At 42.8% G+C, this 16,754-nt stretch overlaps 1 protein-coding gene across 1 annotated transcript in view; it reads right to left on the bottom strand.

Annotated features, from left to right (window-relative positions):
- The window catches only part of kcnh8 (potassium voltage-gated channel, subfamily H (eag-related), member 8), a 49,186-nt gene extending 32,676 nt beyond the window's left edge, over window positions 1-16,510 (bottom strand). Inside the window, exons 1-2 of the mRNA XM_076755298.1 lie at window positions 16,435-16,510; window positions 3,377-3,610 (exon numbers count right to left, since the gene is read on the bottom strand). Coding sequence (XP_076611413.1) covers window positions 3,377-3,610; window positions 16,435-16,510 — 310 coding nt within the window. The remainder of the gene's footprint in view (window positions 1-3,376; window positions 3,611-16,434) is intronic.
- Window positions 16,511-16,754: the final 244 nt, after the last annotated feature.

The raw sequence follows: 16,754 nt of genomic DNA, 5'->3' as shown, positions 1-16,754 counted from the left end.
CTTCCTAGCTGGTGAACATGGCAGAACTTTTAGCAGATAATCTTTTCAGAAGTTGGTGGAAGCCCAAATAGAGCTAAAAGCAGATTGAATATCCAATTTACATTCACCACGTGGCCAGAAACATGACGCTAATGTTGCTCTGTATGTGCTGGATCTGTACACTGAACAGGCAATTTTCTTCTTCTCCATATCAGTTTGACGTGTCAGTAGTTTGACTGAATTCCCATCAGTCTCAGTTGTAGTTGTTATGTAATACTACTACTACATTCAGACTGCAGGCGAATCACATTTGTTTCTCAGATCAGACCTTTAAGACAGACTGTATAAACTGTTTTTTTGCAAGTGATCAGATTTGTGTGTCCATCATCAGCAGCTTATCTGCATGGGTGTCTGTGGTAACAATGTAGGCGTTGGTAACTACGGATACTGGCGACACGGCTTTCCAATGCAGAGGCATAAAAAATAGAGATCCATCATCTCGCCCTGTCACACGCTGTCAGGTTGGGTGTTGTCCTCCATACTGCTCTGCTGGTAGCAGCATGGATTATGCTCAGCTAGTCTGATGCACTTCCATCACCGAATTTGAAGTCGTTGTTGTTGAGTGTCACGTAGAAATCAGTTGGATTGGCATTTCGAATCACTTCCAAATGTGGCTTGGATCCATGGGAAAAAATCACATTTTGTGCTTTTTGTGCGGTCCACACTTTCTAAAATCAATCTGAATACAACCTGGATATGCTAAAAGTCTGTACAGCCTGAACAAGGCCTTGGAGCATCACAGGGGTTTCAGTCTTATTATTGTTAATTAATCAATCACATCAAATTTAGTCTAATCCACATCATGCTGTGGCCTATGCACGACTGTGCCACTGGTGTATTGTTTTGCTGTCAGTTTTATTAGACACCGGGGTATTTTTCAGATTTTATGTTTTCCTCTTCTTTCCTCCTCTCTGATTATTTAATCAATTCCTTATTTGAAAATCAAGTGTTTGTCTGATGTTTTTCATCAAAGGGAGAATGAGCGTTTTTTGAGCACTCCCACAAATTTCTACATTTAACCAGAGGCTAAAAGGATTTTGGGGTTTTGTTGCACATTTTGTCAAGATGAACATCTTCAGAGCAGAGGACATGGTCTACCTTTCATTCTTCTCTATTCAGTGACTACAAATGAATTGCTGATTAAGAGGGATTTCCCATGGAGTTCCCTCCCATCACTCCCACTCACCAAATCGTCCTCGCATGGTGATGACTCAATCACAGTGTTTTTGTCTCTGCATGTGTGTGAATATCTGCATGGCTGCGAGACAAGGCAGCACTATCAAGCGCACAGTGAGAGAAGCAGCGTTCCTGATTGCGAACACGCAGCTTTCTTTTTTCTCAGGCTGACAGACGGAGGACAAACCGAGTCAATCAGCTACGTTTAGTTTCAGGACACTGCTGTGACAGACGGAAAGAGAGGGATGAGACAATATAAAAAGGCTGTGTTGCGGGGAAGGAGGAAAAAGAAGGATAAGCATGGGAGACAGACAAACTGGCACAAACAGTGCTATGTGGTAATGCTAAAAGGGGTGGGAGAAAAGAAAATGAGAGAGGCAGAAGGAGATGAAAGGTAACAAAAGGAAAGTGAGAGAGAACAGAAGGGAAAAGGAGATTGAGGGGTGTGACAGAAAAGACAACAAAGCGAGAGACAGAGTGGCGTAGGCAGTCACATCTGTGATGGTATTAGCAAGGCTGTGCCTATGCAAACTGCACTGAGTCATCTAGCCTACTAAAGCTGCTTCATAAATCAAAGGAAAAATATAGAAAAGCGGCACAACGTCTGACACATGCACGTACCATGATACATAATAAACAATCCTTATGAATGTTGACAAAACAGTCGCATCACAAGGTCCATTTAGCAGCTGTATTGGAGCTTTTGATAGCACACACCACAGATGAGTCACTAACATGGTTCAAGACCTGAAACTCACCCATATCTTCAATTTCTTCTCCTGCAATTTAAATAGATTTTGTCTCGTGCCTATTGAGCTATATGAAGTGGTACCATTAGGTACCACTTCAGGCAGAACTATCAGCTCATGACAGGTGGACTCAAAGGTCTGGACCCAGGCAAACTGAGCCACTGTACAGATTGACTTTCAGAAGAAAAAAAAACCCAATACTTAAATCAACGTTTTTCTTTGATTGATGTGAGAAAAACATTAAGGGTTAGGGCAAAATGAATCAAAATATACCACCTCCCAACAAAGAATTAGCAAAAATGAATACAGAGTCAAGCAAAGTAAAGTGAAGTAAAATGAATTGGCACAGTCTGATTATAAGACGAGAGGTTTGCCCAGTTGTATGTTAAATATTTCTAGTCTGTGTTGGCTCAAAAGCTCAGATTGAAGGGTCAAAAAGATCAAGAATGAAGTGATCAAAAGCTATAGAACAGCTACTAAATGGAGCTATTAGCGAGGCTGTTTCATTATATTCAACATATTTCCAAGGCCAGGAATGAACTCTTCAGTCCTTACAGTTGTGTGAAAAGGACAAAGTCTGCAGTGCTGATATAACAAAAACCTGATTTCTCTCGATTTGTGATGGAGCTGCAGCAGAGAAGTTCACCACCAAACACAAATGTTACCAACCTTAATCAAAAAAAAAAAAAAAAAAAAAAGTGTTTATTCACAGAGCAGAATCTCCTGCAAGAAGATGAAGCATGGAAGAAAACTCTGCAATAACCATGCAGGGGTGCATGGCACCATCCCACATCACAGCAAGCATGTATCCACTGATGCCTAGATGTGCTCATTATTTTCAACTCCGTTTTGTTCACTGGCCAGCTGGCTAATCAGCAAGGCATACACCAAACCATACTGCACCGCAGCTAGATGCTGGGCTCAGTGTAATTGAAGGAGACAGGGTTAAAGAGTCGCTAGCTGACGGCTATGAAAGTTTAATGCGTCTCAGTGTTAAATAATAACTGTGGGACTTCTGTGACTGATTGCTTTGTTTAATCACCTTTTAATGAGAATGGACCAATAAAAAAAAAACCTATACATCTACTAACCCGCCCGTTACTTCATCTATCCATAGGTCCATCTATGCCAATTTAAATGTGGCTTCTTCAGAAATAGATAGAGAATTGCCATCCATTTATGATAATATAGTCCCACATGGTAATCACTCTGTCTGTGCACTCTCTAATGGCTTTCTGTGCTTGTCTACTTGCCTTGGTTCCAACACTTAATTGGTAAATGGTAGAGGAGGGCACAGAGTGTGTGTTTTACAGTAAAGTGAAGAGGCATGAGCACAAAAGAGCTCCAAAATCAAGGATAGAATATGACAACAATAGAACAAACAACTCAGACATAAACACAACTGTGCTTACCTGTCTTTTTGTAGAACATGATCTCGTCCTTAAACTCCTTGCGCTCCTCCAGGGCGTCGTCAATGCTGAGGATGATGCTTTCGCTGGTCTCTGGTCCGTACAGGAACTTACAGGCGCAGCTCTTCTGCATGACCTCGGCCCGGGAGAAGCCCGTGAGCTCACAGAAGCCATCGGAGCAGTAGACGATGGGGAAGCCCTTCGACACCTGTGCATTTGCCAGGATGAAGTTGCTGTCTGTAGGAAAAAGGGGAGGAAGAGGCAAGGTGAGAGGAGGACAAAGAGCTGATGCTGATGGCGTTATTCTCGAGGGGATTATGGTAGAAGTATTTTTCATGCAGACCCAGACTTGGAGAATCTGCTGGATGTTTTCTGATGCCGCTGCAGAGAGTTCAAAGGTATAATGAGCAGCAAGTTTAGCCTAGCTTAGCTCAATTTTCAGCTCCTCTTATAGGATAGGACATACATTGTTAAACTTCCACTGTTAAACTGTTAAACACAAACAATCTGTTTTTTCTAATTCTAGGCAAAAACTCCCCACAGACCAAACTATATATTTTTATTTTTTTTGCTAATTATTTTGCTCATTCAAGAATCCCTGGAGGCCCCAGTTCCAACACACACAGATCCATAATACTACAAATGTCTGGCAAAGTAAAATCTAAACATCATTAATTAACACTCATAATAGTAATTAACATTACAAAGACTACAAAGAATCTACAACTGACTAAGCATGGCACCTGCTATTTTTTTCTTTTTTTTTTTGGCCTCTTGGGAGCAGCACATCAAGCGGTAAACACAACAGCGACATACGCATTGCCTTCGCTGACATTTTAGCTAATAGTTGTGTATGTTGTGAAGCTGATGAGAGTGGAGAGAGTGAACCACAGAGTGAAACGAAAAAAGTCGAACTGAAAGATTCTTCAACTCTATGAAGCAGAGGTGAAGAGCAGAGACGGGTGATTGCTCTCTGTGGGTTGGTCAGTATGAGAAACACCTTCCTCATTACACCAGTCATTTGATCCATTGCTGTTGTAAATGTTGATAAGGGCCAGTCGAAGCAGGACATTATGACTACAGATCCCAGGTGAGATTTAGCCATCTCAGCTTGGACATTGCGCCGCCAACACTCCACAGACCGGTGCTTTAACCTCTCAGCTCACAGCTTTTGAAACTTCAGATGATAAAAATGAAAGCAAATTCAACTGGTCAAGGAGTGGCCCCTCTGCCCGTTTCACTGAATCAGTCTCAGTGGCCACCGGGGCTAAAATGTGACTTTTAACACACGGATACAAAAGCTGATGGGATCCTCACACAGCTCATGTACTGCAGATGAAGGCCTGTGTGGGCTGCAGCATGAAGGTCATTTACCTCAATAAATGACTGATTTATCTGCAAGCTGAAGAGCCATGGATTCCTACACTTGAAACTCATTTCCTAGTGTCAAAAAACTGACCCTGAATTCATAATACTTTTGGTGAGAGTTGCAGTAAAGGGGGGGGGGTTATGTGTTAAGGAGAAATGTTGGTAGAGAATCAGTGGGGAATGTGCTGGAGGGATTACAGTGAAAACAGGAGCTGAAACACAGCACATTACTGATGAAGTCTATCAAAATTAATTATCCTATTTGTGTCAGGCTCTAAATACCCGGTTGAAGAGGACCAGCTGTTTATACCTGAATCCATCTATTATAGCACACAAACACACACACCGATCCACACAGGCAAACACCCACAGTGCCGGCGTAGCATACAGTGATGCTGAGCTGTGCTGATAGACAGATAATGTTTACAGTACAATGCCCATTATACAATTTGGCATTCTATAATGTGCGAGCGCGGATGTCGGTGTGTGCACTTCTGCTGTAATTTGATAAGCAGTCAAACCTGCTCAAACTCGCCCCGAAGTCGCATAATAACACACTCACATGCACACACATTAAAAGGTACGTTTAGCATTAGTAAATTATTCCCAATACGTTTTGAGACATTAGTATAATTACAGAAAATGAATGAGTCACGCACACATTAAGCCACACACTCTGATACATGAGCACACAAAGCGGCATGAGCTTGTTTATAATCATTGCTTGAGACATCCTTCAAAACGACTTGTTTCAATCATACTTCATTACAAATATCAATTTTCTGCATCAATAGTTCCTTTTTCCAGCACCCTCAATATTTAATTGTTTTATGTTGTACATCAGGCTTTGTTGAAGGGAACCAGCTCGGATTTGAACTGGGAATACGACGGCAGAGAGCGAAACCCTTGTACACGTCCCTCTAGAGGAATAAGCAGCATGTTCCTTTTCTATGATTCCATTCAGTGATCAACAATTGCTTCTGCATGCTTGCTGGCTCTCGCTAAAAAAAATGTGATTCACGTCCCTGTCAGGAATGGGGGACTTTTCATCAACATATTTGACAAAGCGCATTGGTTCCTGAAGACGTACTTCCATTACTAATACTCAGTCATTTCTTAAAAAGAGCTGGGCACTGTGGTTTGTAGCAAACCTTACTCACACAGGAGTAAATAGGATAGGTGTTGGGGACTATTTTCAGAAGCAGATTTGGTGCTCTAGTGAGTATCTACAGCAGCAGGGCAATGTATTCAGGTTCCACTCTAAATAATCTACAGTGCTCATGTTTGTCAAAATGAAGGAATGATGTCACCACACTCATCCTCTAAAGCAGGGCCTCCAAAACCTTTTCCGCTGGAGGGCCAAAACTGAAACTTAATGGAGCACACGGCCACAAAAAGGTTGCTTTTATTGGATGACTTCCTGCACAAAGTGTAACTCCGACCGCCATGCTGAGATTGTAAATAATACACATGTAAAGAGCATTTCTCCCTCACAAAAATAAAACAGCAAAAAATCTTTAATACCATGTTCAAAACAATACAATCTCCGTATCTAATGCTGAAGTTGTAATAAACTGGAATTATGCTTTAACAACAGAAAGAAGCGACAGTGATACCCGATCACGAAAGATAAAAACACATCGAGTGTGAGTGTCATGTCAGCTGTAATACTCTGACTGCGTGGCCCAGACAGATGGTCAGAGCTGGCCTCGGCGTTGGGACCGGCTGTCAGACGCCAGGCCCCTCGGGCTCGGGGTAAGCAAGAGAGAGACCGACAGGACTGCTGGCCTCTCAGGGAGCTGCAGCGAAGGCCTGCAGCCTGTCTGGTGGCAGCTCCCAGGGCTCGAGAGGATGGTGCTGACAGAAAATGAATGTTTACAGTGAAACACACACTATGTTGTGTTTGACTGTGGATTACTTTGTATTGGTAGAAGTGACAGATATACTGACAGTCTGCATGTGTGCATGGAGGAAAGGCAAGGTGATGAGCACATACAGTATATATCCAGTTTTGTCATGCAGATTGGACAACCTATTAAACGTAAGCAGCCTGAACTAATGGATACATAATCAAAATACATTGTTCTCACTTTAAGGCTTATTGTTTCACAATAGGATACACTGGAAGCAGTAAGCAATGAGCAAAAAAGGTTGGCACAGAGCAGAATTACCATTTTCTTTACCTATATCTTTTACTTCATCCTTCCCGTTCCCGTCTTTTCACCTCCTCTCGTTCCCTTCTTTCATTTCCTCCCAGCTGTTCTTTATGCCCCCCCCCCATTTTGGATCTCTCTGCCTAATTACTCTTCATCTCCTCTCTACCCTTGAAATTCCACCAGACTGCCCCTCTCCGTTCCATTTATGTCCTTCACTCCTCGCCCTCATTCACCATCTTCCCCATCACCTCTGCCAGAGTATCATCTGTCTACCTTTACTATCTTTCCTCTGCACCCTAAATCTCAGCAAGAGGAAAAGTTTGAATCATCTCTCCCTCTGAGCTCTTTTCAGATTACATCTCACCATTTTGCACCACTCCACCACCTCCCCCTTTATCTCTTTCCTTTGTTCATTTTTTTTTTGTTTTACTCATCATCATCTTTCCTCCATCACCTCCCATTTCTCCACTGTATCTCTCTCTCCATTCTGAATTTCTTTTGGCTAATTGCTCTGGTGTAGAAGCCCATAGATCATCTCCCCTCATGCTCTCACTACTGCATGACAGCTGCTGGAGAAACCCCACAGGGACACGGAGAAGAGGGGTAGCGGAGGAGGAAAGACAGAGACATAGAAAGAGAGGGAGGGATGGGAAAGAGGGCAGGGAGAGATGAAAGAGAGCAAGAAGAAAGATGTTACTGAGCCTTCTTATGCAATAAACATCAGATAAGTGCCTCGTAATTGTTGGTGAACGAATGATTTGTAAAGCATATGTGAGCTATTAATAAAAGATACTTTCAAGCGTAATTACACCATCAAAACACCAGCATAAGACAGCTGTTTCCTCCTCTCACAATGCTTTCTTTTCAGTGGTTTGGAGATTTGTGTGTTTTATCAGTAATATCAAATGAACAATCTAATGAGGATTGGCTGGAAATTTTGTAAGGACACTCATGGTCCCCAGAGAATGAATCCCTCTGATAAATTCAGATGAATAGTGAGAACTATGGTCATCGTCTTGCCAAAATCAGGTCAAAATTTAACTTTCCCCAATGCTTAATGACCAAATGTAATGTTGTGCTGTTCTCATCAGCCTCAGTTGTACTTTATGCTTGGTGCTAATTGGCAAATGAAATGCTAAACTGAGCTGGAGAATATGGCAACATTACACCTGCTAAACATTGCCATATGAGCGTGTTAGCATTTTACTCAAAGCACCACTGTAAAGCCTCACAGAGCTGATAGCGTGGCTGTGGACTCATCCCAACAACAGGAGCACCATTTAGAAAACACTCACACGGGTCATTTTTAAAAACACAGACCTGTTATGTGCTTCACGTTGGAAGACTTGGTGGAATTTACTTGCTTTATGTGCTACAAGGTGGGTCAGAAGAAAAATCTAAGCCACAAATTGCAGCTCTCCTAAACAAATGAAGAGGTGGAGAAGAGGTGAGTGTGTGTTCGTGGTACCTCGTGCACACACTGCTTTGCCCCAGATTTTTGGTTTTGAACACACTCAAAAATGCTCCGTATGCACATTCGCCAGCTCCTCGACAGCCCTGTGACACCAACCGGAGTAACCCCTGAGCTATTTACGGCACAACAATCCATATGATGGCTGAGAAAGTGTGAGGAAGCAATGGAGATGTGGAGAGGGAGAGAGAGAGGGAGCAGGGACCAACAGAGAGGCACAGCAGGGAGAGAAAGAGATGGATGGCACAGCAGGTGAGAAAGTGAAAGATGAGGGGGGATGTGGAAAGGTAAGGGGAAGTGAAGGGGAGGCTGAGAAATATACCGAGGCAGACGGATGAGGGTGTGCAAAGGGACAGAGGGCGATGGGGTGATGTGAAAAGTTGAAAGTAAGTGAGATGGAGCTGGGAGAGATGGAATGATGAAAGATGGAGATGGAGAGTGGTAAAAATTGGCGGGGAAGAGGAGAGACGGATGGAAAGACCTCCTCACCCCCCTTTGCCCGAATTCATGAGAGCCTGTGAGAAACTGCCACAGAGCCGTCGCATAACTCCAAAAAAGTCACTCCAGAGTTCCCATAGCAACCGCGGACACACACCATAGCAACCAAGGTTACAATCTAAGCCATGGATGCCGAATCTCATCGACACATGGGAGTACGAGACTTTTGTCACAAACCGAAGTTCCTGCATTGCATCGAAGAATTGCAGGTTCGTCAGTTATTCGCACTTTGTGGTCAAGTCAGAGCATGTGCGCGCACACAAGCAGGACGCGCGTGCACAGACCCACACAGCCGCTCCAACAGCGGTAATCCTCTCACACCATATCACTGAAGAGAGAAAATCATTAGACAAATCCACAGGCTTAATCACTTCTGTGGCTCTTTATCATACAGTCCTCCAGGCGCTCACCAGCTGAAACATTACACCAGTCATTACGTTCCTGTAATTTGCAACCCCGCCTCCCTGCTTTCTTCCCTCTATCTCTCTTGGTCAGTATCTGTCTCACCCTCCATTGTCTGCATTCCTTTCTGCTTCCTCAAAATTTCTGTCATATTCGCTCTATCTGTCTCCCAAAACCCGGTCCCCTCATTTGAAAAATTAATTAAGTCTAAAAATGAGCGACTTGGCCCAGGCTTCCGCCGGTGAAACCCCCGTTTGTCGATCGTTTTGGACAGGCCATTAGAGACGGTGATTAGGGGAGGAATCTTGCTAATTAGGCGGTTTAACAAGGCAGAACGTCCACGGTGATGGGGAGGCTCGCATGCAGAAGTCCCAGAAGTTCGGTGGAATAGCCGAAGTACTCGCCTCCTTTAAGTGCACAGTAATAATCAAGTCTAGTGACCTTACAGCGAGGACAGCGTTTGCCTGCTGAGACTGTAGGCTACGGATGATGCTGGCTGTGTAGTCTCAACTGAATACTTTGTCAACACCTTGTTAAAGCCAGAGGATACTGCTGGAATGCAATTAATGCAAAACACTCATTTACATTTTCCACACTCAGCCGATGCCTCGAGCTATGTTGGTTTACAGTGAATGAGGACGGAGACAATGAGAATCTTGCTTCTTTTAACAAGACGTGGAAGTGATTTTTTAGGAAACAGCCCGTTTCTGATTAATACAAGTTCCAACATGTCGTCTTGAGGCACATAAGTGTATATAGTGGAGAAGCAGGCAGCCATTTTCAGCCGAAACCTCTGGTAAACACTAAAGGCAAGTTTCATCTCATCACTTCAGAGTCATCAGAGTATAATCTATGTTTCCATAGATGTACGGTGACGCATCTCTGCTGAATCAAATGATGCTGCAGCTTTAGACTCCATTACTCATTTTCTTTTTGCAATAAATAAATGGATGAGCGATAATCCAACTCTGTGGCCCTGAAACAAAAAGAGAAATGCTATATAATAACCTGGAGAAATTAACTCCCTGGATTAAATCTGAGGATACAAATATAGGTGTTACCCTAGATTCAGATCTAAGGTTCACACTCCACATCAGCAAGGTGACGAACACTTCATAGTTCCACCTTAGAGACACAGGCAAAGTACAGCCATTTAGAAATCAATGTCTTTATTTCAAGCTGACTCGATGACTTTAACACATTATTTACTAGCCTCCCCCAAAAAAAAGGGTTAGAAGGGTTAAAAAAAAACACTGACAGACTTGAGCTCATTCAAAACTCTGCAGCTCGGCTGTTAACCACAACCAAGAGGGGAGAGCACATCAGTCCAGTTTTAGCTGCTCTGCACTGGCTTCCTGTAACATTCAGGATTGATTTTAAAGTCCTCCTCTTTGTCTTGCCGATGAATACAAAGCCCTTAATGGGCTTGGACCAAGCTACATCACTGACTCCTTTGTCTACTATTTGCCTCCAAGAACACTGCGATCATCAGCTGCTGGTTTATTGGAGGTTTCCAGCAACAGCTGAAAGAAAATTACGCCCCAAAGCTCTGAAACACATTATCTATAGATATCAGGGAAGCCAGCTCGCTTCACTCTACCCTTTGACCAGCTGTGACTTTCCTGATACAGGCTTGTAACGTCGTGATCTGCAGGTGTCCTCCCTGTTCGCCTGGTGTCCCCCTGTGTTTCCCTCTCCTCCTGTCTCGTGCCTGTCCCTGTCTGTTCTGTGCATGTATGTGTTTAACTGCAGGGTGTGGCTGACAGGTCTGGCCCGGGCCGCCTCCTCTCCTCAGCACATCTGACTTCAATCATTCAATCAAGCCTCATCAACTACAGTATATATAAGCAGTATATAAGCACAGGTCTCCCAACCGTCTGCTCACCTATGTGGTAACACAGTGATCAGTCAAGTTATCCTTTTGCCTTTTTATCTGTCTGTCACCTGCCTCTCTGATTTGCCCTGTCCTCTGTGCTCAGGTGCCTGCCAGCCCTCGTCCTGCCAGTCTACCTTGTGAGTAAAGGCTTGGATTTCCCCTTGGACCCTTCTCCCCCTATATATAAAATGATATATCTTAGCAGTCAATAATGTATCATGTATCAGACTTTGTTGATTGTATTTTGCATTAATGATGTGAATCTGCAAAGTAACTAGTTACTGAAGTTTTAAAATAAATTTAGTGGCATAAAAAGTATAAATCTAGTGGATCAAAGGTATAAAATAGCACAAATTTGCAAACTCAAGTAAAATACAATTACTTGAAAACTGCACTTAAGTAAGCTGGTACTTGAGTAAAAGTACTTAGTTACTGTCCACCACTGACAGGTTGCTGATTAGCTCACGAGCTGTAGTTTAAGCAGCCCTGCAAGCAGTCACTACATCACCAAACCATACAACTTTGTGAAAAACAGGCCCTCTTTATTCTACACTGTTGACTAGCATACAGCATGGCTCCATGCCTTCTGTTTACTTTTACCCTAAAACAAAACAGCCTCGATATTAAGTGGGCTTTGGAGAAAATGGGAACAGCAGTGCCAATCAACTGGCAGTAAGTGAGTGCCCCCTCTGCACCCTGCAGCACTACAGTCAATGATGATTGATTACTCCCTCACAGTCTCATAAATGCACTCATTACTTCTCTGACAGTCATTCCTTCGGCGAGAACAACATAAATCCTGCCTTTTCACAACTTATCATAATCAAATGGTAAAATAACAACGTACTGAGCGTCTATTAAGAAAAATGAAAGAATTGCTGATGTTTGGCATCTGTATGGCATCCTGGCTGATCGCAATAAATACTCCATGTTATCTCTGCTTTAATAAACCTTATTGATGTGCGTCAGCATGTGGTCTGTGGGCTTTAAATACTCGGTAATTAGCTCCCTGAATCTTCCTGTGGGTCATAAGGTTGCTAAGGCTGAGCCATATAGGACTGTAACACTATAAGCTCTGTCTTCTCTGAGACAGCAGGAGCTAAAAGCGACAGCCTCTTCTATTGTGCGCTATACCCGGATGGGTTTTTACACATTCACCTGGCAGCAAGTGGTGATCACGATGTGGGATCCCACCGCCACTTTTTAACAGCATAATTAGATGTGCTGCTGCATTTAAAGAAAGTTAATCAGTGGAGAGGAAACTTCTGCTTTACTACCCTTATGCTCCAAGACGGAGACAGCTGAGCACACACACACACACACAGAGCTACACACTCACACACACATAAAGTTATGTGACACAAACCAGCAAAGTGCTGTAAATGCTGCACACTTTTTCTTCTTGCTCTACTCTCTTCCTCCACTGTCTTTACACAGATCCTTTGTCTCTCTCCCTCTCTCTCTCCCCTTCTTTCATTCACATATACACTTAAACATACTGACTCAACACACAGCTGTTCCAGCTCTTGGCATCAGTGATCGTGACAGTAATTACCTGCCTAGTGGAGGTGGAACTAGTGTGTGTTGAGAGCGAGAAAATAGCTATCTGGAAGAGTGGGAGCAGGATGGGGAGCACGCAGCACACACTGGGAGACTGTACACAGCCCTCTGCTACAGCAGCACCACCAAACCGTCTGCTTAATTTGGCAGAAGGACAGCTCAATACTGTCTTCATCTCCCCAATGAAGGCCATCATTGGTTGACAGAAAGTCAAGTCAGCAAGTATTCTGGTGACTGCAGCAGTGACTTCAGTTCAGAAGTATTAGGCGACAGTTTGCTATCCAGAGAACATATGGGTACATTTAGCTGCACTCCAGGGATATGGCCAGCTCTACAGAAGGCCAATTACAAAATTTACTCTGAATTTATGTTTGAATGAACTGATATACTTTTAATTCCAACTGATTTTAGCAAAATGACAACACGTTCACTTTAAATGTGTTGTAATATATGCTGTCTTTCTCAAAAAAAGCTTCAACTGTTAGTCGATTACTTGATAAGTAAGCATATATTTTGATATTTGATCGCTTGTTTAAGTGACTTTTTAAACTAAAACGACAAAAAGTTTTAACAATTTGCTGTTTTCCTCTTTCCTATGATATCAAACTAAATATCTTTGGGTTTTTGACTGTTGGTTGAACAAAACAAGGAATCTGAATAAGTCATATTGAGCTTTGGAAAATTGCAATGGGAGTTTTCGTTCACTATTTTCTGATATTTTCAGTACCAAATAATTAAATAAATAATAATGAAAATAATAATTAGTTGCAGCTAAAAAAATGTTAATATGTTTCACATTACTACACTATGTCACAAGTGACAAAGTGTGACTGTAATGAGCAGCACTCCAGTGATGGACAGGTGGTTAGATCAGTCGTCTGGATGACACTGTGTTGTAGTGATGACAGGAGGTGTTACAGCGCTCTCACACAGTCCTCACAGTGCAGAGTACAGATTCTGTTATTTCAGTTACAGTGTGGGGCAAACAGGAACACACCGATCCCACCGCAGTGATCAGAGGTGTTTATCTGTCAGCCAAGTCGACAAAACGCACAGTGAAACACACAAACACTGCTGGTCTTTTGAAACGTCATCAGCTGAGCTGTGAGCTGTGGGATGCTCTATTTTCTTCCTCATCCTGCATTCAGTATTTCACTTAAGTAAACATGCAAAAGTATTTGCATCAAGATATAGCCAAAGTACCAAAAGTAAAAGTGCCCATTATGCAGTGCAGCCCGTTTCAGAATGATGAATGAGTTCACGCATTAATGTGTTCACCACTTTAATGCTGCAGCTGTGGTGCTGACTTTAATTACTTTATATACTGCTGGGTAGCTTGTGAATTTCCCCTCAGGGATCAATAAAGTTTTCTCTTTATCCATAATAAACGTCAAAATTTACATAATAATACATTGTATTTATTATATTTTATGTTATTAATTTGAATCTGCAAAGTAATTTAAATTTATAAAACAAATGCAGCAGAGTAAAAAGTACAAAACTTCCCTCTGAAATGTACTGGAGTAGAAGAATAAAGGAGTACAAAATTTAAATACTCTAATGAAGTACAACTAACTCAAAATTGTACTTGACTGCAGTAAATGTACTTAATTACTTCCCGCCACTGCATCAAACTTTTCTCTGAGTACAAATCAGATCAAGGCAGAGACTCGCCTCCTTTCACTTTCATCCATTTATTTATCAAACACTATTTCCAGGTCCGACCCCCTCCCTCCCCCCCCGGCTTTGGGTGACGTCAAAGGGAATCACACAGCAGTGAATCTAGCACTTCCTTTATATTTGCTCCCGGCCAGGCCATCAGACCCAATTTGTCCCGTCAAGCTCTGCTGCTTCCAGTCTGCCCCACCGTGCAGTTCAAAATCAGTGTTAATTTCCTCCACCTCACAGCTCAAAGACAAGCCACTTGTGCCAGGCATCAGCACTCCAATTGCTTTGCGTTAGAACAGAGCTCCTGCCCAGGCAGCTGGGGGTTTGTTGCCACTCGACATATAGCCTGTTCCTGCTTGTACAGTGGTGCTCGACCAGTGGATGGAGGGACTGAAATAAGGATGCATGTCTGTGGCTATTATAGTGCCTCTCTGAGTGGGATGAACATACTGGATAAAATGTAGAATGTCCCAGTCAGGAGGGTGTGAGTGGGGTCAGGTGGCGAGTTAAGGGCTGGAGTCAGCCTCTAAATGCAGAATGTATTAATATCAGGATCAAGATCTATGATAAGGACTAAATATTCCACAGGCAGAAGTATTTACAAAGGTTGTGGTGGCATTTTTTTGGGGTTATTTTTAGACACCAATAATTACACAAAAGGTCCTGTTTGTGTGTGTCTGACTAATTACAATATACAGTACTGATTCCCTAAAAACTCAGTATACTATATACCAGCCCCCTCTAATTAGGAGCACTATAACACACTGAATAGAGCTGAAATGACTAGTTGATTAACTGGTTTGCTGATGCATAGAAATTTGATTACAAATATTTTGATAATCAATGCCAAGATGCCAAAAAAAAAAAAAAAAGTATCATTTTGTTTCAGCTTCTCAAATGTGACAATGTGTTGCTTTTCCTCATCTTAACTGTATGAACTGAATATCTTCAGGCTTTGGACTGTGAAAACCAAACATTTAATGACATCACATTTTGGGCATTTTTCACTGTTCTCTGGCGAATCGTGAAAATTATCTGCTGATAAATCGATAAATCTTCATTAGTTGCATCCCTTCTGATATCTGAAACAAAGAGCAATGGCATGACTTTAAACCAAGGAAATCATTGCAAAAATGCATGTCCACGGATGTGTATGGCTGCCAGCGAGAAAGAAAGAGAGACAGGCCTAGAGGATAGGAGTAAACATCAGCTGCTGATTTCCAAGAATCTTCCAAGAGCAGTACAGACTGTTCATTATGAGAAAGAAGACCTCTAAGATAAGAGGCGAGAGTTCAGACAAAAGTTGTCGTTTAGAAATGCCCGTGTGCGCCTCTGCCCAGGGAAAGACTTGCTGTAATGCCGCCGCCGACCAATTAATTTTGATAAATGCGACTGCTGGTCGCAGACCGGCGGGAGGACTTGTCTGCCAAGGAGCAGAGATAATAAAGGTTAACCTCAGGGAAAAATGACGTGCGGACAGCTAAGGGGGAAAAAAAGTTGGATTTATTCAGGTGTCTTCACAAATATATGGATCAAATAGACGACACAGGCTGCAACTTGTGAACAAGTCGGTTAAATGTGCGGCGTGCGGGTGGGAGCCTGAGCGCACGGTTAACCCTTCATCGCTGCCTGTGGCGCTGAGCTTTCAGCACCGCGGACAGCGACAGCCTCAGCCTGCTAATTGCTGCCGTGGGAGCTTCTCCGGCCCCCTTTCGCTGTCTGCTCCGAAGACATCAAAGAGTGTGGAGTTACCTTAAAGTTCATCTCAGGAGAAAACAAACGATATGTGGTGCCCTGATGTGATACATTTAATTGAAAGGCCATTCGCATCAAAGACGATAAACCAAGAGGCTTCTATTCGTTATTGGATTTATTTTACAGATTTTAGGCTGTTTACTCAGTGATCGAGAAATAGGCTGCAGTCTGCTTTGCCAAGCTCTTCACAAACCAGTGGAGACAAGCTCACCGAAAACTTAAAAAAAAAAAAAAAAAAAAAAAAAAAAAAACTATTATAGATGCTGAAAAGATTTTAGGGTTTAAAAATCATTAAAAGCAAACTTACGAGTGCCATCAAACCGTGTTGCTATAGTGTCCAGAAACGTGTTCTGCGGCGCTAATAATCCCTTCATCACAGGCATTTTCCCTGCTTAATATCCAAGTCCCCATCAAAGTTACTGAAGGGAAGGTGCAAGTCGTCCAAACGTGTGAGGTGCTCCCATTTAAGCCGCCGAACCTACATGAACAAGGAGCTATCCGGTCAACTCAGCACAATGCGATCCCGAGTCCGCGGAGAGTGCGCGTGACGCGCGCGCACCCGTGTGTGTTGCGTGTGTAAATGACAAGAGAAGATGAAGTCCACAGGTGCTGTTCAGGTAATAGCCA

This window comes from Chaetodon auriga, chromosome 17 (assembly GCF_051107435.1).
Source record: "Chaetodon auriga isolate fChaAug3 chromosome 17, fChaAug3.hap1, whole genome shotgun sequence".
NCBI lineage: Eukaryota > Metazoa > Chordata > Actinopteri > Chaetodontiformes > Chaetodontidae > Chaetodon > Chaetodon auriga.
The sequence above is the reverse complement of the archived record's forward strand: the minus strand, read 5'-3'. Positions and strand labels throughout refer to the sequence as shown.